Source organism: Eschrichtius robustus, chromosome 5 (assembly GCF_028021215.1).
Source record: "Eschrichtius robustus isolate mEscRob2 chromosome 5, mEscRob2.pri, whole genome shotgun sequence".
Taxonomy (NCBI): Eukaryota; Metazoa; Chordata; class Mammalia; order Artiodactyla; family Eschrichtiidae; genus Eschrichtius; species Eschrichtius robustus.
In genome coordinates, this window is record NC_090828.1 from 64,423,987 (window position 1) to 64,451,699 (window position 27,713).

General features: G+C 40.7%; 1 protein-coding gene across 2 annotated transcripts in view; it reads left to right on the forward strand.

The window, feature by feature from the left end:
• The window catches only part of STK39 (serine/threonine kinase 39), a 305,309-nt gene that overhangs the window by 63,064 nt on the left and 214,532 nt on the right, over positions 1–27,713 (forward strand). For both annotated transcript variants that reach the window (XM_068544957.1, XM_068544958.1), the window contains exons 2-5: positions 4,978–5,090; positions 19,354–19,462; positions 24,106–24,247; positions 25,463–25,518. In XM_068544957.1, coding sequence (XP_068401058.1) covers positions 4,978–5,090; positions 19,354–19,462; positions 24,106–24,247; positions 25,463–25,518 — 420 coding nt within the window. The remainder of the gene's footprint in view (positions 1–4,977; positions 5,091–19,353; positions 19,463–24,105; positions 24,248–25,462; positions 25,519–27,713) is intronic.

Here is a 27,713-nt window from a genome sequence, read left to right on the forward strand (position 1 = left end):
CCAGGCTTGATTTGTGACGCAAGAGATGATCTATCCTGGAGAATGTTCTATGAGCATTTGAGAAGAAAGTGTATTCTGTTGTTTTTGGATGGAATGTCATATAAATATCAATTAAGTCCATATTGTTTAATGTATCATTTAAAGCTTGTGTCTCCTCATTTGTTTTCCTTTTGGATGATCTGTCCATTGGTGAAAGTGGGGTGTTAAAGTCCCCTATTATGATTGTGTTACTGTCGATTTCCCCTTTTGTGGCTGTTAGCATTTGCCTTATGTATTGAGGTGCTCCTATGTTGGGTGCATAAATATTTACAGTTGTTGTATCTTCTTCTTGGATTGATCCCTTGATCATTATGTAGTGTCTTTCCTTGTCTCTTGTAACATTCTTTATTTTAAAGTCTGTTTTATCTGATATGAGTATTGCTACTCCAGCTTTCTTTTGATTTGCATTTGCATGGAATATCATTTTCCATCCCCTCACTTTCAGTCTGTATGTGTCCCTAGGTCTGAAGTGGGTCTCTGTAGGCAGCATATATATGGGTCTTGTTTTTGTATCCATTCAGCAAGTCTATGTCTTTTGGTTGGAGCATTTAGTCCATTTACATTTAAGGTAGTTTTCCATATGTGTGTTCCTATTACCATTTTCTTAATTGTTTTGGGTTTGTTATTGTAAGTCTTTTGCTTCTCTTGTGTTTCCTGCCTAGAGATGTTCCTTTAGCATTTGTTGTAAAGCTGGTTTGGTGGTGCTGAATTCTCTTGGCTTTTGCTTGTCTGTAAAGGTTAACTTCTCCATTGAATCTGAATGAGATCCTTGCTGGGTGGAGTAATCTTGGTTGTAGGTTTTTCTCTTTCATCACTTTAAATATGTCCAGCCACTCCCTTCTGGCTTGCAGAGTGTCTGCTGAAAGATCATCTGTTAACCTTATGGGGATTCCCTTGTATGTTATTTGTTGTTTTTTTCCTTACTGTTTTTAATATTTTTCTTTGTATTTAATTTTTGATAGTTTGATTAATATGTGTCTTGGAGTGTTTTTGCTTGGATTTATCCTGTATGGAACTCTCTGTGCTTCCTGTATTTGACTGACTCTTTCCTTTCCCATATTTGGGAAGTTTTCAACTATAATCTCTTCAAATATTTTCTCAGTCCCTTTCTTTCTCTCTTCTTCTTCTGGGACCCGTATAATTCGAATGTTGGTGCGTTTAGTGTTGTCCCAGAGGTCTCTGAGACTGTCTTCAATTCTTTTCGTTGTTTTTTTCTTTATTCTGCTCTGCAGTAGTTATTTCCACTATTTTATCTTCCAGGTCACCTATCCATTCTTCTGCCTCAGTAATTCTGCTATTGATTCCTTCTAGAGAATTTTTAATTTCATTTGTTGTGTTGTTCATCGTTGGTTGTTTGCTCTTTAGTTCTTCTAGGTCCTTGTTAAACGTTTCTTGTATCTTCTCCATTCTATTTCCAAGATTTTGGATCATCTTTACTATCATTACTCTGAATTCTTTTTCAAGTAGACCTCCTATTTCTTCTTCATTTGTTTGGTGTGGTGGGTTTTTACCTTGCTCCTTCATCTGCTATGTGTTTCTCTGTCTTCTCATTTTGCTTTACTTACTGTGTTTGGGGTCTCCTGTTTGCAGGCTGCAGGTTCGTAGTTCCCATTGTTTTTGGTGTCTGCCCCCAGTGGGTAAGGTTGGTTCAGTGGGTTGTGTAGGCTTTCTGGTGGAGGGGACTGGTGCCTGTGTTCTGGTGGATGAGGCTGGATGTTGTCTTTCCGGTGGGCAGGATCACGTCCGGTGGTGTGTTTTGGGGTGTCTGTGGCCTTATTATGATTTTAGGCAGCCTCTCTGCTAATGGGTGGGTTTGTGTTCCTGTCTTGCTGGTTGTTTGGCATAGGGTGTCTAGCACTGTAGCTTGCTGGTCGTTGAGTGGAGCTGCGTCTTAGCGTTTTAGATTGAGAGCTCTGGAAGAGCTTTTGCCGTTTGATATTACGTGGGTCTGGGAGGTTTCTGGTGGACCAGTGTCCTGAACTTGGCTCTCCTCCCTCAAAGACTCAGGCCTGACACCCAGCTGGAGCACCAAGACTCTGTCAGCCATACAGCTTCAAACTCAGGAACCCCACACTCAGAGGCCCTCCTTTCCACATGCTGCCTCTCCCCTTCTGCCATTTTTAATTTTTTAATTAATTGATTTAGTTATTTTTGGTTGTGCCAGGTCTTAGTTGCAGCATGTGAACTCTTAGTTGTGGCATGCATGTGCGATGTAGTTCTCTGACCAGGGATCGAAGCTGCGTCCCCTGCATTGGGAGGCGAATTCTTAACCGCTGCGCCACCAGGGAAGTCCCTGTCTTTTCATTTGGTCATTGGTTTCCTTTGCTGTGGAAAAGCCAACTCAACATCCCTTCCCCTTTTTAGAATTCTTCTTTGTGTCCAGATTCTTGCGTTTGTCTGTGGAAGCCAGAAAGCTTTTATAGTCAAGGGCTTAACTGAATGGGAGTGGTAGTCCCATATTACGTACACTTATTTTACCGTTTCTGGGAATTTGTTTTCTTCTCTCCTGTTTTGCAGTTTTCCCAATTTGAGAATGTTCTGGGATGTGGATGGTGGATGGAGGGGTGGGACTGGGGGGCGATTTACAACAGGTAGGGCTGAGCTTCCCATCAGCAGCTTGTTAAAGATGTTTGTTGATTTCTCTGCTAGGTACCAGGCCCAGCGCTAACTGGCTACTTATCACTTTCTCTGTGGCTCCCTTCAGTGATGGTCTCTTGTTCTGGAGACCCTGACTGGAAAACACACTCTGCTATCAGCAGGGCTCTTTGTAGTGTTTGGCCGTGGCATCTGGAGCATTCCGGATTGAGCCCAACATGCTGCGATCTGCAGGGCCGGTGAGGTTGATCCAGTGGGACTTGGAGTAACAGCTGATGGAGAAGCAGTGAGGTTAGGGACAGGGAGCCCCTTTTAAACAACCTCTGACAGTGGCGCTTGCTCCTTGCACTGAGCTCTAGAGAGAGTGAGGCTCTCTAGGTTGTTTCTCTTTTCTTCAACCATGTAGGGCAGAAAATATTTTCCTAGGAAGGGCAAAAGAAGGAAGGAAGGGAGAAGTGTGCTTCTGACTTGTGGGAGGTAGGAAAAAAGCATGGACGTTAGAGTCCTGCAGACCTGACTCAGATCCCGGCTCAGGTACTTGTTAGCTGTGTGGGCAAGTTTTCCGAGTCCCAGTGTTCTCACATATAAAATGAGGCTAATAACAAAAACTGCACAGGCTTGTAACAAGAATTATGCGAGGAAAATGCCGACTATATAGTGGGTGCTCAGTATCTGTGGTTTCTTCCCCAGTGAACACAGGTGGGACTTCCTGGAACAGAAGCCATGAACTTGGAGACCTGTCTTTGGAGCATTAGGGTGACCTGCTCGGGTCATAGATCAGGGGGCCAGAGCTGATGATGAGACCACAGGGCAGAACTTCAGCGCTAAACACACCCATTTGGGCACTTCTTTGGGGTGGGAAAGCCTTGATTTGCACAAGAAGTGTCGTGCCTTTCTCTCACATGTATCAGGAAATCTAATACTGGTCTCCCCTCCTTATTGACAAAAGATCCTCCCTCCCGCCCTTTGGAAGATATTCGGCGACTCATTTGGGAAATAGTACCCAAAGAAAAACTTGAAGGAGAAAAGTGGACGGTCACATCTGCCCCCTTTTGCACAGTCCCGAGCACAGGCTGTTTCTCTCCTTGGCAGTCTTGCAGGGAGAGGATTTATGTGACGAGAATGAGATTTTTGGTATTCTTTGCAGAATTGAGATGCCTTAACCTGGAGGTCTTTTTGCCCCTACGGAATACAGATCCAATTAGGAGCTCTTCGTGCTCTGCCGCAAATCATTACACGTCTACATTTTGCTCTTATAAAATATGGATGATGACATGACTCTGTCTCTTAGGAATTTGAGTGCATTAGCTAATGATCATGAAACCTTAGAAATGGGAAATGCATATGAATGCTGAGAGCTTTTGTAATTACACATTTGCATCATTTTGCTTGGCATCCTTGAAAAGTCCTGCTTTCAGCATGAGAATACTCAGGTTGATTCCTGTTCTTCTAATTGTAGAGCAAACTTGGAAGAAGTAAGCTCAAGGAGTACTCCAAGTAGATAAGTTGTCACAGCATCTCATGGAAGCCCTGAAGTAGCTCAGGCTGGAGTGGTTTGGTTTGGGCTGAAGTGGGAGAAGAGCTTGAGATATTGTAAAGGCACTGAAATGGGAAGGCATCAGCATCAGACGATGGTAATGGCGTCCACACGGGTGTGCTTAGATGCTTATGTCTCTTATTCTTTTTTTTTTTTTAATTATTTATTTATTTATTTATTTTTGGCAGCATTGGGTCTTTGTTGCTGTGCTCGGGCTTGCTCTAGTTGCGGTGAGCGGGCTTCTCATTGCGGTGGCTTCTGTTGCGGAGCACGGGCTCTAGGTGTGCGGGCTTCAGTAGTTGTGGCTTGCGGGTTCCAGAGCGCAGGCTCAGTAGTTGTGGCGCATGGGCTTAGTTGCTCCGCGGCATGTGGGATCTTCCCGGACCAGGGCTCGAACCCGTGTCCCCTGCATTGGCAGACGGATTCTTAACCACTGTGCCACCAGGGAAGCCCTCTCTTATTCTTGTGACATTAGACCCATCACTTTCTCAGCCTTTGTTCTGGACAGCAGTGAACACCCTGTATTGCAATGGGCTCTTTTGATGTGGGTCACCTTCCTGGATTGTTAAGCCTCTGAAGTGCAGATACTGTCCTTGTATTCTCTAGAAAAATGCAGTTTTTCCTTTTTCTCCTTCATAGAATTATTTTCGGACTTAAGAAACTCTTTAAAAAGATGTCAAATGATAATGTTTTGAATACTTTGAGTAGAAACTTAAAAAAATAGATATTAATTTGTGAAGAGGGTCACAAATAGTAACCAGACAGTGTGCCACTTGATAGCTGATGTTGTTCTTATTTCGTTTCAGGCAGTGGCGCTACAGCTGTGGTTCAGGCTGCTCTATGTAAACCCAGGCAAGAACGTGTAGCAATAAAGCGGATCAACTTGGAAAAATGCCAGACCAGCATGGATGAACTATTAGTAAGTAAAAGTGAAGGGGATACTGCTGGTTGCTTTTCTTAACTCATGGATACATAGAGATGGACCGGAGAAGCAGGAGAGCAGAGAGCAGAGGCAACTTGGTGTTTTCTCCTGTGATTGTGTTGTGTATGTAATATACAGCTTACTTTGCTTCGACAAACAATTTTGCTCAGTCCTCATAATCCCCGGGTGGGGAGGGTCTTAGTGTTGACACTCTGTTTTATGAAATGAGGGAACAGACTCAGATGACCTAAGGTCATGTGATACTGAGTGCAGAGACTCAGATGACCTAAGGTCATGTGATACTGAGTGCAGAGTTAGATGGTGAGCTTCTGGTCCTCAGTCTTGAATCCTGATGCAAATAGGAATTACTCCCTAAACAATTTGCTGGTCATTTTGGCTTTCATAAATTACAAAATCTCCTATAAATTTCAGTTATTCAAAATACTGCAGGGTAGCTTGCATTCTTATTGGCTAATGAGAGGAGTTTATTTTTTGTTCAGGGCAATTTGTACTTCTTCTAAATAAAGTACATTACATAAATAATTGGAGCTTGTCGGTGTGGATATGACTGTAGTACCATTGGTTGGTTGAAGGAACATTTGCTTTTGGCTTAGCTGACTCATTATTAAATGAAGAGCTTGGCAAATGGTTATTAGTTGCCCAGCAAACTGTGAAGGGTTTGAGAGTTTAATCTCATAAATATAGTTGTCGTTCCACCTGCCAATTTTCTTTTTTTCCTTTTGGTCATTTATTTGAGGATAATAAAATACTGCAGTGGAGGAGTTAACTGATTGGTTATCCCAACACTAATCCCAGGACAAATATTAGTCCAATAGCTCCATACACGCTACAAAGTGTAATGACAGTTGGCTCCAAATGAAGAAGCCTTTTGTTATAGCCTACACTGGGGGAATGGAATGTCATTAACAAGAGCTTTTTGTCTTTACTCAGAATATAGCTTTTACTTCAGGCATAATTACAGTACACTATAGTATAAATTAAGTACAAGGATAAAGCTCTACTTTTCCAGATCTGTTTGGTCTTACATTTCAAATTAGACTACACAAGGCATAGTTTTCACTGGGATTGAAGCAACAGGATTGCCAGCTAAAACTCAGATTAAAGGAAGGGCTTCCACAACTTAATGTTAATTTCAAAAAAAAAAAAAAAATCTCTTTTTTTTTTTTGCATACCTTTAAGGCTTTTACTCTCTTCAAAATTTCAGCTGTGCTTTGCTGTTACTGAAATTACTACTGCATACTTCTGTTGCTTGCTATCACTGTGACCAATAAAATTGTGCCTTTGTCATCGGACCAGTTTTCAAGATCACTTTCCGGAGTGGAAAAAGCTTTAAACAAACTGTGGAGAGAGCTGTGTCCTGCTTTCACCACTAACTTGTTTTTTGATTTTAGTCAAGTTACCTAACAGCTCTGCACGCTTTAAAAAGAGTTGAATCCCAAGATCTCTAAGATCCCATTAGGAGTCCTCAAGTTCTGTGGCTATACAAAGTATACATTAATTTTTAAAAAACCTTGGAGTATACATTTATACTTAATGCCCTATTTGGAAATAGCACTCTTGCCCTTGACAACTTTGCCCTTGACAGTTGTATTTGATCGTGGTGTTCTGTTGGAGGTCTCACAGCCATCTTTTTACCACCAGCAGAATATTTATACAGCATATGTGTAAGGCTTGTGTGTACTTGTAGCTGACAGCTCTGAAACCAGCCTTCTGGGCTGATGCTGTGGTCTCTGGTTCCTACCAAGCCGTCGGTTGCCCAAAGCTTCCATGTTTTCCCCTTGCTGACTTATTAGCAGTCAGCTGCCAGTGGTGATAGCTATGTAAGGGTCCTAGTGGAGGCATGAGGGAGACTGTCATTCCGGGCCATTTTCTCTATTACCCCGGCACCAGGAACCATAGCAGTGTCATTTGGAGTTACTCGTAATTTAGCCAGAGCTGTCAGTGTGAGGACTGGTGCTTTTATGGCTTTGCGCTTGGCTCCATTAATCTGAGGTCTTAAGATTTACAAGTTTGCTTATTAGCAGTTAATTTATTTCTTTCGTTCTTCCCCCCTGCACCCCCGTCCCAGCAGTGCCCATGTTGTGTTAATGGAGTATAGTGTATGTGCATAATTATCTGTTTTTTCATTTTAAAAGATGTATTGATTTGCTGCTCTGATCTTTCCTTAATTTTGAACCTTTGACCTTTCGATGTCTTGCCATTTCTAGGGATGGGGAGAATGGCTATGGTTCTTTAGGACACAAAACTCCCAGGTCCTTTGCAAACAAAAAGAAATGGAATTTACAGTATAGGCTGCCTAAAGTTGGCAGGCTTTTGTAGCCCAGCTATCGGCACATGATTGTGTGGCGCAGAGTTGCTGTAATCCTTTCCGATTTCTCATCCTGCTGGTGCTCGCGCTTTTATTATCTCTGTGGGTTCACATTTTGGCAGTGTTTGGACATCCGGTATCCTAATAATCCTTTAATTCTGTGTGTGTGTGTATTATATACAGGTCAGTGCTTTGCATCATTTCACAAACTGTGCCCTGTGTTGACTGGAAACCATTGTCCTTATAAGAAACAATGGCCGCTGGAATCCTTATCTTGTGGGAGTGTTATGTTATAGAAGTCACAGTTATCAACTATTTGCTGGCTACAGGAACAGGTGCCTCCCCTGTTGAAACTCTCACCTCCCACCCCTACTCTCTGCCCTGTCCCTACCCCCCTTCCCTGACTCCCATAGTAAGGTGGGATTTAACCAAGGAGGTTGGGTATGATGGCAGAGAACAGTTTTGGACAACTGGCCCTGGACTCTGCTTCTTTATGTGATGGAGGCTGTCCGATTTTCGCATGGTCATAGAGTTTGTTCGAGGTTTGGCTGAAGAAGATTCGAGTGGTCATGATTTCTTTCCTTTTTTTTTTTTTTTTAAATTTATTTTTTTATTGAAGTATCATGATTTCTGAAGCAAAGTAATCATTACAGTGTCATCTTCTCTGAGAATGAAGGGAGGAAAAGAAATGTTCAGTGAGATCACTGGTGCTAAATAATTGGTAATTTAAATAAAATTTATGCTGTTGAAATAAATACTGTCATATCCTCAGAGATACTAATTTATTTGGTAAATACTTGAGTTTCTCCATTGTACTTAAGCCCATAAAAAGGATGAGTTTTGGGTATATACATGAGAGGACAAAGGTATACACTCACTAAAAATTCATTTCATTTTAACAATTAGATTAGAACACCCTAGAATAAATGTTTTCCTTGGCATCACATGAGTAGCATTTAACCTACTCAATCTAAACTAATTATTTTTCTATGCATTCTTTTGAATTTTCATATGTGTTTTTGACTTTGGCCTATACATCCTAATCTCGCTAGGTTTGATGATCTTGGTGGTTAATTTTGCAGGAGCCAAGGGGTTTTACTGGTCTGTTCTATATTCTTTACCATCCCAACCTAGATACTTCGATAATTTCTGAGAGTTGTTAATCCCACGTTTGTTGTTAACCCCATATTTTGTTAATCCCACAAAATGACTAATTATAATAAAAATGACTAATATATATATAAATAAATATAAATAAATATATATAAAAATGACTAATTATAATTAGCTTAACACCCTCTGGGAGATATAGTTTTAGAGCAGAATTTGTTCACTCCATAGTTATTAAAACCCTGCTAGATGGTAGGCACTGAGCTAGATGGTGGGAAAACAAAGAGGGGTCCTTTTTGTTGTGGAGCCCAGGGACTGGCCAGTGAGTCTCTTCATTTTGGTATTGGGCTGGTGAGATGTTTGAGCTAGGAATATCTTTCTGCACATTTCCCCTCTATTTGTCTAGAAATGGGTTAGCAGATTGATAGATTCTCTAATGTGTACTCCATTGAGGAAGTTCTTGCTTTCCAGTAGGAACTTAAGGCTTGCTAAGTGGGTCTGACCCACCGTCATGCAGACTAGTATATTCTTCTTGAAGATGGCCTTGAGGTTTCTTGAAAGAGCTTGGTTCTCTGGTTTGTGGTCAACCTCAAAGGTTAGGGATGCTACTCGAGGGCACACTTGGCTTCCGTTAACATTTATTACGTGGGTGGAGAATTTATTACACGGATAGATGACTTTTCTGAAGTCATTTTTCTTTTTCAGTCTCTATTACCAGGTGACAGTGAATTCCATAAATGTGACACAGTCCTTCCTTTTATTTATCCTAAATCCCACTTTTTTCAGCCTTCAGGGCACACTCTCCTTTAGTTCTACCCAGGGACTGTTGAACATTTTGGGTCATCATCTTACTTGACTTTATGATTTTTAGATTTTAATCATATCCTTCTCAATTTTTTTTCTCTAGACTAGAATTCTCATATTTTTAGTCTGTCCTTGGTACTGAGTCACAGAAAACTCAGTACCGTTTTCTCATTCTTTCATATACATCAGTGCCATCAAATCTTACAGTTTAATTCTTAGGGGCAGGAGTGCTTTAGGTGTAGGAAAAATCATGGCCCTGGGGTTGGACAAAGTGCTTATTTCTTTAAAAAAAAAAAAAAGGGGGGGGTAAAATGTCTAGTTAAGTGATTATATTATGCAATAATATGTAACGATCATTAAAATATTTTAGTTTGTGATGAGTGACAAATGTGAGCAAAACCGTCTCAAAAAACAACTGTGCACCAGTGATGAATGCTGAAATTTGTGGTGGAGGGAAGATTGCTTCCTGGATCAGAGGGCCTGCATTCTCCACTTGGGTCCTGGACTTGGGATGAATCACTTTCACTTCTGGTCCACAGTCTCCTCATTTGTTCAATAAGGAAGTATACTCGAAGGCAAAAATTTATTTTCACCACCAAAAGTTCTATGATTCTGTGTATTTAAAAATGAATTCTTCTAATGAAATCCCCTTTTAAAATCATTTAAATAGAAACACTAATTACTAGCAAATTATGCTTTATAATTCGGGATAGTGTCAAGTCGCTCCAGTATTGTGGTGTAACGATAAAAATTCACCATAAATTCATAGATTTGGGTACACAGAGTGCCATCTGTTTCTCCTATGTACATAATGAAAAAATTTCTCAGTCTTGAAATAGAAAAACTCTAGCATTTGCCCTTCTCTTCCTGTATCATCTTATAAAGATATTTTGCTCTCACTGACAGTATTTGTAAGTAAATCGTGCTTACATTGCTCAGAACGAAGCCCTGCTCTCATTTTGCTTTCTGCTATAGTGCTATTTTATTTATATATTTATTTTTTAATAAATTTCTTTCTTTCTCCTCTGCCCCCACCCCGGCATGGGCTTCTGATTGCAGTGGCTTTTCTTGTTGTGGAGCACAGGCTCTAGGCACGTGGGCTTCAGTAGTTGTGGCACGTGGGCTCATAGTTGTAGCTCACAGGCTCTAGAGTGCAGGATCAGTAGTTGTGGCACATGGGCTTAGTTGCTTTGCGACATGTGGAATCTTCCCAGACCAGGGCTCTAACCTGTGTCGCCTGCATTGGCAGGCGGATTCTTAACCACTGCACCACTAGGGAAGTCCCTATTTTATTAATTATTTTGCTTTTCTCTTGACCTGCAGTTCCCTCTGTACTCCCCTTTCTCTCCCCCTGACCCTTTACCTTTTCCCCCTCACTCCTTCCATACTTTCCTTCCATTTCTTTAGAGGAATGAATTAGCTATGATTTGTAGGTTATTGTGGAGAATAAAGCTCTAGGTATTGACTTTGCCTAATGGTCATTTGAGAGAATAGTTATCTCCCATTATCTGACACAGGCTTCTCTCTTCCTTTTAAAATTAAATTATAGTATTTGGGGACCTCTAAGCAGTTCCTCCAGTCAGAAGGCTTTTTTTCCCTTTTAATTGAGATTTTAAAAAATGAAGAAAAAAATTTCTTCTGGTGCATTTTAACCTAGTCTCTGTAATTGTGTTAATACTTTTGCAAATCTTGTTTATTATAGAAAAAAATTTATACCAGTTTGAGGACATCAGCTTAAAAAGCTGGAAGCTATAATGTATGTGTTTTCTCTATTGTGTCAGTGAAAGTACTTTCCATTCTTTTTGAACTAAAGAATTTTCTAATTAGTAAATTAATTATTCATATCCCAGCACATCCCTTGTCATATGTGGTAACAAATTGCATTTGGCTATTTCTTGTAGAATCTTTTGTACCAAGGGTATAGCATTAAAATATAAGCCTACTTCACTGAGTGTAGTACTATTTTGAGCATTTCAGTCTCATATATTACATTTTATACTGTCATTTGTCCCTTGCCACTTGGCTTTGTAATTATTTTCATATGATTTGGTGTTTGTGCTTACCCAAGTATAGTCCAATTGAGTGCAGAATTAGAAATGAGAAACTTTTGGATAATTTGAGGATGTACCATTTTTAAGAAATTAGAGAATATCGCATATGCAAAAGTAACTTATTTTTACAGCTCTAAAGTTACATTAGCTTAGGAATATGTATGATTTGGCTGGAGAAAAATAATTTTCTTTTTGGAACGTTAAATTTAAAAGTTATATCAGATCCAGTTAATAGCAGTTATAGCAGATCCAGATAATAATTAAATATCCTAATTGAATTTACTTTTAAGTATTCTTATACATTTGTTAGAAATGGCTTGCTAAAATGTTTAACATCTCTTTTTTTTTTTTTTTTCAAAATGTAAGCAGAAATTAACATTTCAGGGCCACTCAGGTTTCTGGACTTACATGTGCTTGGTAACAGAGAGACCCAGTACATACTCATTTTCAGAGTAGGAGAAAATGGGGAAAACATTCCCAGATTGAATACAACTTCAGTTACATCTTTTTTTTTTTTTTTTTTTTTTTTTATACTTCACTTTTGCCATCCTCATAAACTTCTGGAAAATGTTATTGCTTGGGTTGAGACAGATGGTTCTGTTCTTTCCTATGTTATTGTCTTTCTTATTTTGGTTTGGTTATACTTCCACAATTAATTAAGCTGACTCTGAAAAAGAAGGACTCGGAAACAGGGAGAAGGCTGGAGAGTGTTCACCGGGGTTTCTGCCTCTGTTCCCTGGCAGAACCCCAGGCGGCAGATCATACCCAGGCGTGGGACACGGGAGGCCGCAAAAAAGAAAGACACGTTTCACCTCACATTCTCATCCTTTGGTGATGAAGCCAAAAATAGCAGCAGCGCTGAAAACTGGCCTGGAGGTTTCCAGCAGCATAAATTGGCTGACAAGAAAGATTCTTCGTGTTTCTGTTTTTAACGAAGTTTTTGACTTTACTTTTCCCAGTACACCCAGTCGTGGACAGTTAAATGATCAAATAGCAGTAGTTGATAGCTGAGTCTGATTCAGATTCCTGATAGCCAGCTTAAGAGCTTTCAGAATCCATAAGGCATCCTTGTTACTGTTTGCTGAAGAACTTTTTCAGCCAACTCTGAAAGAAAATGGTTCTTCCCCATTGAACTTTCCACATCACTCCTTTACTCTTTGCTTTCTTTCCTCTCCTTGGAAAGAGTTATTTTCTCTTGGTGAAAAATAACTATTGCGGCGACTTTTTCATTTCCAAGCAAAATTCTTCAGTGTTTTTGGGACCAGTTTTTGCAGAATGCCCATCATTCATAACCAAGCAGATAGGCCCTGGGATGGGCATTCTGTTCTGTCGGAAGTAGATGTTTACCCATTATGATTTCTCTGCTGATTTCCAGGGATTTTCCAGACCTACCTCCAACTCCCCTGATACTTTATCTTTTACAACTGCTCTCTCTAGTTTTAAATACTTCTCCACAAACACTGATTAAGGCTATCACAAAATTTGTTTCCCTTTTCCTAATTTCTTACAAGTGTTTCCCTGTCTTCAAAACATTTAGACTTTCCGCATTTCTAATCCTGTTTTCAACTGGACTGTACTTGGATAGACAGATACCAAATCATATGAAAATAATTATAAAACTAACTGGTGAGGGACATTGGTTGATTTATTCATAAATAGTACAGGTCAGAATATTTGACTTAACTCTTCCTTGAGTAGGTTTTTTCCTATTAGTACTCTTGTTTTAAAAGAGGCAGGAGTTTGCTGCATATGTGGCATTTACTTTTTTATAATTAAAAAAACGTCACAATGACATTTTTCATGATTGAAAATGACAGTCCAAAAAATACAGTGCCCTTAGGAGAGCTTTGTCAATCTTTCCCTTCCATTTCTTGGCTGACATTTGAAATCATTGAAGTTTATGGGTTTTTTTTTTCTTTTTTTTTTTAAATAATTCAGCTACTTACAGTATTGGTTTACTTATGAATATTGATGAGGTTACCCTTCATAATGATGCTGATATTATGGAAGTGCAAGCCTGACGACGACTTTCTGAAAAGTGTTTTCAATTAACGCGGTTACCCTCATATCATGTAAGGAATTCTTTAGATGCTTGGACGGTGCTGCATACATTTTAAAGATGTATTTGGTTATCGCTTGCATTTGGAAATATACGTTTTATTTGATAGTATTTGTGGGTCATATATTTATTTTTCCTTTTTAGATTAAGTTGCAGTGTGGAAATGTGCTTGGGAGGTAGCTGTTTCTCTCAGCATTTCATTGAAAGAATTAATGCATCTCAGTGCTTAGCTGGAAAGCAGCGCTTCTCAACCTTCGCTACACAGTAGAATCCACCTGGGAGCTTTTGAAAATTTTCATTCCCAGGCTGTGTCGTAAACCAATTTTACATCAGTGTCTCTGGGGCTGAGATCCAGGCATTGGTATTTTTTAAAGCTCCCGAGGCGATTCCACTGTGCAGCCAAGGTTGAGAACAAGTACTTTAGAATAAAGTTAGAAATAGCACCTCCTCAGATTTAACTGCGCATGATGTTGGAACTTGGGTGGGTTGACTTCTCAACCAAGGCTGAGTAGGATATTTTGCCACCAATATCAGATAAAGAAGAATTTATTTAAGATTTAGCTGAGGTATTAAAATATGCTAATGTGGTTAAGCATAGTTTAATATTTTGAATTCAGGATCCATTTAAATCTCTTTCCTTTTAGCGCTTTGTGAATCGCATCGTCTTCAGGACAACAGAAACTAGACTTTAACTTTTTCCTAATTCTTATGTCTCCAAGCTCTTTTTTGTTTCTCTTTGTTCTGAAAGCTTTGCATAAGTATCTGTTTAGACTTCTTAATTTCAAAAGCGTTTGAGGCAGCATACTAGGATACATGAAGTATGATAAGGTGGTATAAATTAAACACAGGACGAGATACTAAGGGAAAACACAGGTGAGGATGTTGTAGAGTTAGGAATGAAGCGAAAAACTCATGGCCCAATGACCTGGACACGTGTTACAGGACACTCCTTGAGCCAGCAGGGCACAGAGCATGTTCGTATGTGACGTTTCTGTGGGGAAGGGTGAGTGCTGCTGCTAAGGGCTGTCTCTGTGCCTCTGAGACTTTAGTCGGGAACGTGGGACACATGGGATTAGTGATCAGCTTGGGGATACTCACACACAAAGAAGGAACTGAGACATCGAGGGACTGACTTTCAACCTTCCTGTCATGTGCTAGGCCTTCTGCAAGGAGTCGTATAGATCTCACTTTGCTTATTTCACAACAGTCCTGTGTAGATGGCATTATTAAGCTTGTATTACAGAAAAGGATTCTGAGGCTGAAAGATGCTGGATGACCCGCGCAAGTAATCAAGCTGCGGTCAGTGGCAAAGCCAAGCTTCCAAGCCAGCTGTGTCTTAGAGTGCAGCCCTTCCGAAGTGGCTCCTGCTGGCTCACATCCCTGTTAATCATGGTTCCTGCTTATTCTCAGTAATAATAATAGGAGAAAAAAATTTGGGGGGAGGGGGATGGTTAGACAAAGGCCATATAGCAATATTAGAAAATTGCTCATAAATATTTAAACACAGTTTTTTTTAAATTTAAAACTTTCCAGTTTTGGGGATTTTGGGGGGTAGTTTTTTTCCCTCCCAACGCATCACATTTTCAGGGTGCGACGCTTTATGTTTTTTTGTGCAGCCAAACCTAGTTTGTCCCATATAAGAGGGATGTGTCATGTCCTGTTTCGGCGAATTCATCCGGGCTGGGCCAGCAGCAGTGTGTGGGTGTCCCTCTTTGATCTGCCTTTAGCCCACATCGCTCCCAGCAGAGACGCTGCTGCGGCTGCCACTTTGGGGTTAGCAGATGGAAAGGGTTTTTACTCGCTGCCCCATTTTAGGTCGGTTTTCCCACTCGTGTGAAATTTCGCTTGTACCGCGTTTCAGGTGAAGCTGCAAGAGCAGATCCAGCTCTTCAAGCCACAGGGAAGCTTAAATACCGTGCCGTAGCTTGGTTTGGCACTTGATGACATGTCTGAGTCTGGTTTCACGAGACTTCCAAGGGAGCCACTGTGTTACATTCCTTGACCATAGTTTTGGCAAATGTGTTGCCTGGGTTTCAGAGTTCTGTGAGTTCTTCCAACTTTGACCTCATGTTTTTCTCTCGCTTTGAATTTTTTACCCTTTCCTGTAGTTGTGAAATTCAAACCACTGTAATCCCATGATCTCCCTGATCTCCAGCTTTGCCTCCTACCCCTTTCACGAGGTCTCACTCAGCCAGGCCTCGCCGCCGGGCCCGCTCTCCTACCCTTCCAACCCCAGGGCCTGGGTCGCAGCCAGTCGTCTGTGCTCCTTCCTTTCACATCCCCTCCACCCGAGGGCCTGTCTGCCTGCCTTCTGCCACTTTGTCACTCAAAGTCTGGTTTCTGGGCCCGAAGCATCCGCATCAGTTAGAAGCCACTTAGAAATGCAGAATCTCAGGCCCCACCCCAGACCTACTGGATCAGAATCTGCATTTTCACAAGGTCCACAGGTGATCTGTGTGCACATTCAGGTTTGAGAAGCGCTGCTCTAAGTCACACATCTTCCGTGGATTGTGCCCTAATTAAGGGAATAGAGTGTTGGAACCCAGTCATTCTGTAGGAAGAATTGGATAAAAAGGATTTTTTTTTCATCCATTTATTCATCTTTGGGCAATACTTTGGTTACTTTTAGGGATGGAAGGGATGAGTATGTTTGGGGGTAAATGGCTTTGCCTGCCCATGTGGGTAAAGTTAAGGCACTGGGAAAAGCTTGGATAATTTAGTTGATAGACTGTTACCAAGAAAGGATTCATATAGCAACCATCGTCACTGTTGAAAGAAAATGGGGAGAGTAGTTCTGTGGAAAGAATATTTGATTTAAGTAATATTATATTTTTCAAATTATAAAAAATATATAAAATTGTCTTGGTGTGTCTGGGCTGCTAGAACAAAATACCATAGACCAGGTGGCTTATAAACAAAGAAACTTATTTCTCACAGTTCTGGAGTCTGGAAGTCTGAGGTCAGGGTGCCAGCCTGGCTGGATGGGGGTCCTCTTCCAGGCTGCAGACTTCTCTCTGCTTCCTCACATGGTGGAAGGGGTGAGCTGGCTCTCTGAGGTCTCTTTTATAAGGGCACTAATCTCATTCATGAAGGCTCCACCCTCATGACCTAATCACCTCCCAAAGGCCCCACTTCCTAATACCATCAGCTTAGGAATTTTGTAGGGACACAAATGTGCAGACCATAGCAAAATTATAAATACAGTTGACCCCTGAACAATGCAGGTTTGAACTGTGGAGGTCCCCTTATGCTCATTTTCTTCAATAGTGAATACTATAGTACTACATGACTGGTTGGTTGAGTCCGAGGACACGGAGGAATGAAACCTTGGATACCTAGGGAGGATTTTTGATGAACGAAGGGTCGGCGCCCCCTATGTTGTTCAAGGGGAAACTGTATAAAAATTTTGTATCTCTCTAAAAGGCAACTAAACAAAAGGTTTATATATAAATTAATTTAAGGGTTGGATAGGCCGGTATAACACCTATTTCTTCCTTTTTAAAAGTGTATTTCTACCCCATTAGTGGAAATATTACTTAATATGGGGGTTCCGTGATAGCACAGCTCATATCCCAAGGCAGAGTGAGCAGTGTTTTTCCCTAAGGCGAGTTTCATCGTGTCTTTACACATTAGAGGCTCTACTGCATGGAAAGGCTGTGTAGTGAAATAGGTGGTGTAGGAGTGGGGGATATGGACCCCTGGCCAAGCGGTGAAGAGGGCAGTGAGATTATGAGTGGTCAGACTGATACAAGTCCCACCTCTCTTCTCAGGACCCACCTCTTCTTTGATCTGCCCTTATACTGCTCATGGGGGTTTATTAGTAGTGGCAGTATCTGTGTCTCTTCTTTTTTTTTTTAAATCCTCAGGACTTTTAAATATCCAGCTGGTACCTCTAAGGCCCTGAAATTTGAAGGAATAGAATTTGATAAGTTACATCCATAGGCTTTCTAAAACAGTTTCTCTCTCTCTCTCTCTCTCTCTCTCTCTCTCTCACACACACACACACACAGTAGCTCACTGCTATCATCTCAGAGAATCTGATCCTCTGGGTAGGAAGTGATACTGGCCATCTAAATGCAAAGGTCTAAAAAAAAAAAATGTGGTTTTCCAGACTCTGACCCGACTTTGCTTCCATGCAAAAGAATTTCCTTTCATATGAGCACCGGTTGTTGATTGTATGCTTTAATGATTTAAAAGTTTGGTGTTAGAAAGCTAGAAAGGCGTTCATTTACATCGGATATAAAATGGTGAAAATGCAGAGCACACATACTTTGAAGAAACAGTATTCTCATTTCTGTGAATAACGGGGGCATCTGTTTAAACTGCACCCTACATAGAGCTGCAGGCCTTCAAATTGCACCATCCCCACAACGAGCAGATGCTAGCCACTTGAAATAGGAATGCTGGTCAGTGTTCCATTTCTCCTTCAGAAGCGTCTTACGGTATCAAAACCTAACACCAGAAACAGATGGAAACTGGACCTCAGGTTTCAGATCTTCTTCAAAGGACAGGAGGTGCTGAATTGAAAAGTGTTAGATTTAGAAAACCTGTGATCAGTTAAGTGGATGAGGAAAATGATGAAGGGGAAGTGTTGTCACATAATGAAAGGAAAATAGAAAAATTAGTGATTTTCTTACAAGTTTATCCATGATAAAAAGCACCTAAATAAATGCATGTATTAAGATGCGTATATGTGTTATATGTCATGGTATTTAGGCCAAGTTAATTGACATGTAGGGTCATCTTAGTAATTTGAGGATGAAAGTAGTACTGGATATATAAGGATAGCAGCTCAAATTGGAATATTCTGGTTGGCAACTTTAAGTTAATGCAAAGTAGACACTCATTATTGAAAATATTTACGGGATGCACAGATACACTTTTATTTCATCATAAATACATAATAACATAAGTGAGGTTTCTGTGACGACTTAGGTTATTCTTGTGGCTTTTGGTCAGCACCTTGAAAGTGAGTTACACTGGTCTGGTACCTTTGATTGAGGGTTAGCATTCGACTGACATTTTATAGGAGTCATCTGGCGGTAACTTAAAACAGCAAACCAAAACCAACATGAACTTGAGTATTGCAGAAAACTGTGGCTTATTGAAGTTGCCCATTTGTTTGGTTTCAAAGCTTTGTTGTTTTGTCTTTTGATAAAACTCTTTTCTAAACTGTGACCCACAAAGCATTATTTTCCTGCATTGTTCCTGTGGATTCAACTATGACAGTTTATCTACTGCAGGACTTCTCAGAGCCTTTGACAGTACTAGCATACCCTGTGACGTGACTCCTGTAAACTGAGATGTAGTATCTGATGTTGCCCAAGCTGATTTCGTTTTACCAGCTGCCCCTCCCACCCCCACCTTGCTCTTTTCCTTGATGGAATATCTACCATGGAAGATAGTTTGGGAAATGATACTCTAGCATTTTTATAGGTAGTTTTTCATGTACCGTCACAGCAGTCCTGAGAAACAAGCAGTTTTGTTGCCCCTTTTTGGATGAGTGAGGAGCACCAGGGTTCAGGTTGGCACCAGGACCCAGGTCTCCTAATAGCTCACCAATCTTTTATCTCTCTGTCGAGGCTTTGGGTTCAGGTAGGAGGCACTTATCACATATGGCGGCTGGGGGGGTTATGGGGCTGTGTGCTGATCTGAAGTTCCTCTGTCCTGTGGCTGGTCCTCAGGGCTCTGGGGTCTCCTGTAGAGGCCTTCCTAATTCTAGCAAGTTGATAACGAGGGTGAGAGAGTTAGTTCTCGTGTGGTTTCTGTGAAGTAATGGTTTAGGCAGCCCCTCGCCCAGGTGTGCTTTAAGTAGGAAAGTTACCCAGATATTCAACTGTGGTTCACTTGTGTCTTGCTTCCCGATTTTCACCCCATGGTACATGTCGTGTTTTGCTCTTTTTATAGAAAGAAATTCAAGCCATGAGTCAGTGCAGCCATCCCAACGTAGTGACCTATTACACCTCTTTTGTGGTAAAAGATGAACTTTGGCTGGTCATGAAATTACTAAGTGGAGGTAAGTGGATTTTGTCATTTTTGTTTGTTTGCTTGTTTTCTTTTTTTCCTTTTGTGCGAGTCAGCATATTGAATAAGACTTTAGATTTGATCCCCTTATTCCCGTATTTAAACGTTTTCTTGGTTTATTATTTGCCTGGAGAGTAAAGTCCGGATTTCTTCACATTGATATTCAAAGCCTTTCATAATTCAGCTTAACTTGTAGAATAACTTGTGTCCTCTTTTACCCCAGCCTTCTAGGTGTGGGTGAGACTCCCCAAATGCCTTCTGCCCTCTGATGTCTCTGTGCTGCTCCTTAGCCCCAGATGTCTGTCTATCCTTCTCCACGTGCTCAAGTCCTGAAAGGCCCCATCCTCTCTCTAGCCACCCCTTACTCTCTTCAGAAAAGTTAACCAATCCTTCCTCTTTAAAGCCTTCATTCTTAATATTATTCAAGTCTTTAACACATTGTAATATAATGAGTTATTTCAGTGCAGTTTACTAAAGATCCGTGGTGATGGAAATGTTCTGCGGCTGTGCTATCCAGTTTCTACTAGTGGCTCTTAAACATTTGACGTGTGGCTAGTGTTACCCAGGGACTGAATTTCTATTCAATTTTAATTAGCTTACATTTAAATAACCTCAGGTGGCCGGTGGCCTATGGTACTGGACAGTGTAGTTTTAGATTGTGGATTTCATGAAGAAAGCATGTGGGAAGGTGAAGGAACTTTGCCTCTCTAGCCTCAGATCACTGAAGTTAAAAAAGCCATGGGGGGGCTTCCCTGGTGGTGCAGTGGTTGAGAGTCTGCCTGCCAATGCAGGGGACACGGGTTCGAGCCCTGGTCTGGGAGGACCCCACATGCCGCGGAGCAACTAGGCCCGTGAGCCACGGCTACTGAGCCTGCGCGTCTGGAGCCTATGCTCCGCAACAGGAAAGGCCGCGATAGTGGGAGACCCGCACACCGCGATGAAGAGTGGCCCCCGCTTGCCGCAACTAGAGAAAGCCCTCGCACAGAAACAAAGACCCAGCACAGCCAAAAATAAAAATAAATAAATAAATTAATTAAAATTATTAAAAAAAAAAGCCATGGACAATTAAATTTATAAGACACTTTCCCATTCCTGTATTTTATCTCTTTTAATCTTTTAACGTCACTCTTTGATAAGGGAGGATAACGATAACGGTTAATTTTCTTGAACACTTCCTCCGTGGCTGGATCCTGTGCCAGGCGATTTACTGACTTTATTTCATTGTAATCTGGACAACACCACTGCATGGCAGGTGCCATGATCCCTGTGTTTCAGAAAGGGCACCAGAGCTCAAGAGAGTTAGGCTGCTTGCCCAAGGCCACACACGCCGTGCCTGTTAGTGCTGGGATCTGTACACGTAAAAGCTACCCTGCGCCGCAAGTATCATCACCTTCATTTTACAGACCCGAAAACTGGAGCTGAGAAAGCCCGAGGGATTCCTTCCTAATACCCAGCATCCCCATACCTCTCATGTGTTCTCTCTGCAGGGCGTCCCTCCCTGTATATCCATCTCACCGAGACGTGAAGTATGGTTAGGAGTAGAGGAGAACATTTGGTGGTACCTGGACGAAGCCGGAACTGACGGTGCAGAGTTTATTTGGTGGAGCCCATTTTTATCTGCAGACCCAGTTCAGCTAAGGCTGAATCAAGGCAGCATCACAATTTTTAAATTTTTTTTTTTTAGAGAAACTGTCTTGGATCCAGCAGAGGCCCTGCAATGAGATGACGAAGGCATTGTAGTTGCCTTGGGTCTGCTTGTGTAGGTCTCGGTAGGGAGGCTGGGAGAGCTTAGTCCGGTTCTGTTCCCAGTCTTGTCAATCCTATTAGTTATTGTTTCCTTGACTGCTGACTCTGGCTTTTAATTAAAAAGGAAAAGAAAAATGGAAGGAAAAAGGAAGCCCGTTGGAGCCTACTGCAACGCTGAGTATCAGGACTGCTTCTTGGTTCTGCTGAGGATGGTGCTTTATTGATAAGATGATCTTAACCTGGTCTCTTCTTGTAAGGGGGTCCACTAACTGAGGAAACAAGAAATTCTGGTGACCTGGGGCCCTGTGGATTTTAATTCCTCTCTTTATTTTTATCCCAATTAACCTTCTATAAGCTTGAGAATATCCCCTCTGCCCTTTCCTAAGGACTGGATAGAAAACTTCATTGTCTTTTTTTTTTTTTTTAATTTATTTTTTTAAACATCTTTATTGAAGTATAATTGCTTTACAATGGTGTGTTAGTTTCTGCTTTATAACAAAGTGAATCAGCTACACATATACACACGTTCCCATATCTCCTCCCTCCCGCATCTCCCTCCCTCCCACCCTCCCCATCCCACCTCCCCAGGTGGTCACAAAGCACCGAGCTGATCTCCCTGTGCTATGCGGCTGCTTCCCACTAGCTAGCTATTTTACATTTGGTAGTGTATATATGTCCATGACACTCTCTCACCCTGTCACATCTCACCCCTCCCCCTCCCCATATCCTCAAGTCCATTCTTTAGTAGGTCTGTGTCTTTATTCCCATCTTGCCACTAGGTTCTTCATGACTTTTTTTTTTTTTTCCTTAGATTCCATATATATGTGTTAGCATACTGTATTTGTTTTTCTCTTTCTGACTTACTTCACCCTGTATGACAGACTCTAACTCCATCCACCTCATTACAAATACCTCCATTTCATTTCTTTTTATGGCTGAGTAATATTCCATTGTATATATGTGCCACATCTTCTTTATCCATTCATCCGATGATGGACACTTAGGTTGCTTCCATGTCCTGGCTATTGTAAATAGAGCTGCAATGAACATTTTGGTACATTACTCTTTTTGAATTATGGTTTTCTCAGGGTATATGCCCAGTAGTGGGATTGCTGGGTCGTATGGTAGTTCTATTTTTAGTTTTTTAAGGAACCTCCATACTGTTCTCCATAGTGGCTGTATCAATTTACATTCCCACCAACAGTGCAAGAGTGTTCCCTTTTCTCCACATCCTCTCCAGCATTTATTGTTTGTAGATTTTTTGATGATGGCCATTCTGACCGGTGTGAGATGATACCTCATTGTAGTTTTGATTTGCATTTCTCTAATGATTAATGATGCTGAGCATTCTTTCATGTGTCTGTTGGCCATCTGTATATCATTGTCTTTTTAAAAGAATCCAATTTAGTCTCCCCTGGCCCTAGGTAAGAGGAACAGGTTTCCACAGGTAAGGGGAATGTGGGCAGGTGTAGCCTGTGGCTCATTTTGCTTTCAGCAGGCCAGAAATGCATGCGTGCCTGGTATGGTATATCCTTAAAAGAAAAAATTAAAATGTTTTTGGAAGTATCGTTTTCTAAATGATCCCCAAATCCAAGAGTCAATGAATAAAGAGATGTTTTGTTTCTCCCTGAGGGGAAAGATATGCATTTGTTTTCTTCTACATTATTTTATTACATCAAATCTCTTACTGAGTGGCAGGTGGCTATCCTGGTGTAGTAATATCTGATGGGAAACTCAGTCCTCTTAGTTAAATCAGGGAGAGCCTGGAGCCAAATTCAGGTCCTGAGATAGGCTGTTTGGTAACTCTTTAGAAGTGTTGAACCCCCAGGTAATTATGGCTCTTAAGGTGACCGGGAAGTTTGGAATATTAATTAACATGTGTTGAACCATGAATTCACAGTGCCAAGGACACTAATCTGTTTATAGTAACAAAATACTGTGTATTTATTTCTTTATTATTAAACTCTGTACATCACCCCTCAAGTAAATGTAATTGAAGATTGCCTAGAGTCACAGAAAGGAATCTTCTGGTTATAAGCAGGGGTCTAAAGGCAACAGACATTTTTTCTTTCCTCCTGCCTGAGGTTAAGGAAAAACTGTGCTTCTTTCTCTCAGCAGTTCCCTGCTGTCTTTTCTCCAGGCATCTTGTTCCTTTCTTTTTCAGTTTAGACATCCCGAACCCTCTTTTAATCTGTAACCAGTTGCACGTCTACGGAAAAGGGACTAACTGTGAAGTGGCCGTGAACAGTCTTCTGCTTCCTGACCCAGAATCCCTCTCATTAAGTTCAGCTGGATGTGTGCTTGCAAACTTGGATTTAGTGTTTTTCTGGTCACGGGCTACCATGCAATTGTTTGTATGCCTTGGGAATATTTGTGTTAAATAAACACATGAAAACTATATTTTGTTGTTCTCGTTTAGCTTTTTATTTTTTTAAGGATTTTTAAAAAAAATTATTTATTTATTTATTTATTTATTTAATTTATTTGTGGCTGCGTCGGGTCTTAGCTGCGGCACACGGGATCTTCGTTGGGGCATGCGGGGTCTTCGTTGTGGCTTCTCTCTACTTGTGGCATGTGGGCTTTCTCTTCTCTAGTTGTGGCGCGCAGGCTCCAGGGCGCGTGGGCTCTGTAGTTTGCGGCACGCGGGCTCTCTCGTTGAGGTGCGCGAGCTCAGTAGTTGTGGCTCTCGGGCTTCGTTGCTCTGCGGCATGTGGGATCTCAGTTCCCTGACCAGGGATTGAACCCGTGTCCCCTGCATTGTAAGGCGGATTCTTTACCACTGGACCACCAGGGAAGTCCCTCGTTTAGTTTTTTAAATAGGGAGGACTATTCTGGAAAGGTAACGAAGGTGCTTATGCAGTTGTTCAATTCTTCTGTCTGTCCACTTAGGTTCAATGTTGGATATCATAAAATACATCATTAACCGAGGAGAACACAAGAACGGAGTTCTGGAAGAGGCAATAATAGCAACAATTCTTAAAGAGGTTTTGGAAGGCTTAGACTATCTACACAGAAATGGTCAGATTCACAGGTATGACCCCTGCAGAGATGTTTAAATTCAGCTGTTCATGTCTTTAGTCCTAGTTAGTAACGAATACTAAGGAAACACACCTCACAGGTAGGTATTGACATATCTCTAACTTAGGTAGGTTAAATAGATGGGAAAAAAGTACTTAAGAATGAAACAAGAGAACAAGTTTTGATGAATTATATTGGTATATTGGTTTATCTGCTTTCACTGAAATAAGAGTAGACTATAGAAAGTACTGTGGGGACTCAAAAAAAAATCCGTTTACATTTTATACTCATTTGAAGTATACTCATTTGAACTGGATAGCATCTCTAACTTTCTAATACAGGCGAGAGTGTTCCAAACATTTAATATGTTAATTATTTTTGACATGGTGGTGGAAGAGAAGGAGGGGAGGCACTGATTTCGTCTCTTTTGTGACATAAAATGCTAATTCTTTAAATGGCTAAACAGCATCGCATATGAGTGCCTGATGCTTCAAATGGGTTAGTGCTCCTTGGGCTCTTAGGAATTGTTGCAAGTAAATAACCATTTACCAGTAGTATGAATATTGCAATTCCCTTGCCCTGAGCTATAAGTGAGCTATATGTTTAATGGTATCTACTATGTCTTTCAATAATTAGAAAAAACATTACTTTAGAAAGCAAACTTATAAATTGTAAATTGTCATTTTTCTTAAGTGTTAAGACTACTCAGCACAACTTCTATATAGTGAAGAAATACGTTACAGAGTATTGTAATTAGTATTTACCATCAGTATCTCCCCAGAGGAGAGACTGATCAAATCCACTGTTTCAGAGACTGAGGGGATTGATTGGAAACTGCATCACAGACACATTTAAGTGGAAGTAGAACAGCTTTACATAGACTGGGCTTTAGTTCTTGATAAAATGATAGTATTGTGTGTATATGGCCGTCTCTAACTCTGTAACATGAAATAATCTACTCATTATTGTTTTAATTAAATCTGGATAATGATATCACATAAACTATTTGTTACTAAAATCCTAATCATCCCCCAGGAGCAAACTATAAAATCACAATGTACCTTTGTAACTTTTAAAATCTGTGATATAATTTTAATATTTATAAAATAATAATTTTGGCAAACATCTCCATTGTATGATATGTATTAAAATCTCCCTGAGTGAATATAATGTCTGTACTCCACAATTAAATTCTCCTTTTTTTTTTTTTTTTTTTTTTTTCTAATAGGGATTTGAAAGCTGGTAATATTCTTCTGGGTGAGGATGGCTCAGTACAAATAGCAGGTAAAGCTGACAAAGATAAAACATTCTTTACCTGTTTACAGAAGTGTTAGGGCTTCAAAGAATGTAGACTTGTTCCTAAGAAATGAACAAATTGCATGTAATCTGTGTTTTTAAATTGAAGTATAGTCGACATACAATATTACGTAAGTTACAGGTATACAGTGTAGTGATTCACAATTTTTAAAGGTTATACTCCATTTATGGTTATTATAAAATATTGGATATATTCCCTATGTTGTACAGTGTATCCTTGTAGCTTATTTTATACATAGTAGTTTGTACCCCTTATACAGGCCCTCCCCCTTTCCCTCTTCCCATTGGTGACCACTAGTTTGTTCTCTATATCTGTGAGTCTGCTTCTTTTTAGTTATATTCACTAGTTTGTTTTATTTTTTAGATTCCACATATAAGTGATATCATACAGTATTTGTCTGTCTCTGTCTGACTTATTTCATTTAGCATAATACCCTCCAAGTCCATCCATGTTGTTGCAAATGGCAAAATTTCATTCTTTTTAGTGGCTGAGTAGTATTCCATTGTATGTACCACTGTATCTGGGCTACCCTATCATAGAATGTTTCGGTCTGAGGTATAACATGTTTTCCTGCTATTTTAGAATGTGGCCTTTTAATAAAGAACAATTTTACTTTTAATATTTTTATATTTTCTACCTTCCAGATTGAATAATGGTGATATTTATATAACTGTAAGAAGCACTTTTGAGAGTTTTTGGATGAGTTTGAAAGTTTAAAACCATTGTACACATTAATTTTAACCTTTTATTTCTCAAGAGGTAGCTGAAAGAATTGTGAACTCTTAAAATCTAGGGCTTATTTTGCTCTTAAATCTGACCCTTCATGGAGATTCTTGACAGTTGATAGGCATGGCAAGGCAGTAAAGGTCAAACGAGTGAGAACATCAGACAGGAGCCTTCTATGTGCAGAACCTCTCGTTTTGTTAATGCTCCTAGAATAGCCTGAAAGGCCTGGTTTAAAATGTAGCCATGTTCATATCAACTCTTGTTTTACGCCCCGTCTGGGAAGGTCTGTCTCAGCATCCTCTCAGCCATCATTGCTTTGGGCATTTTTGGCTGGACAGTCCTCCTCTGTACTGGACTGTCCCTGTCATCGCAGGGTGTTCAGCCTTCTGGCTTCCGGGCATTAAATATCACCAGCAGCACGTCCTGCCAGCATCCTTGGTGTGAAGATCATCCATCTAGCTTGTGTTGTTGAAGAAATGTTGAAGATGTTGAATCAGCCTAATCTGCTTGTATCTGAGTTGGAGTGGAAGAGTCCTACCTTCTAGCATAGGTTTAGGGTCTTTACATGTCTAGTTATTAGAACAAAGTTGATGGCAATTCTTGGTCCCACTCTTGTTTCTAGACAAATCTGAGGATCTGGGGTTATTACTAGAAATGTGAGAGTTCAGCAGAAAACAAACACACCCTCAACACAAAGGATAAGCCTTGAGTCATCTCTTTGTTTCATTGTTTGCCCCTCTCTCGGTACCAGAGGACCAGTCAGGTGATGCCCTGGCCTGTATGGCGAGCATGATGCTGACCTTAGGCTCTGTATTTAGTTAGGTACACTTACGGGGACCCTCACTGAGTTATTTTTTTAAAGAAGAGACAAGATGTCTTGAAAATACAAAAGGGAAACTGAGAATTTGTTTCAGATCAAATGTTTCTTCCCTAGGGAACTAATAATGGAAGTGTTATCTTGTATTAGTCCTCCCCTTTGAAAAGATAAATTTAGTCAAGTTCAAGACCGCTGGGGAGGCACTCGTTGTGTCAGTTAAGCACAAAGGCTTTGGAATCAAACAGGCCCAATTTACTACCCACTGTGCAACATGGGGCAAGTTATTGCATCTCTAAGCCTCAGTTTCCCCAGCTGTGAGATGGTGATGATAATGCCTATCATTCAGGAAGACGTGGATTTCCTGTGCATCTGTTGAATCATAGGATTCAGGCCCCTGTAAGTGCAATGTGTTTTTGGGAGTTACAGAGTGTTCTAGGTAGAGAGGAGATGCCAGTTTGCAGTCGGGAGGTATTTCTATACAGGCATTTTTATTAAATTGTCTAAAAAGATCCTAGAAGAAAGGACCTTAATCTTTAAAACTCCAGTGAAAGGCTTCCCTGGTGGCTCAGTGGTGAAGAATCTGCCTGCCAATGCAGGGGACACGGGTTCGAGCCCTGG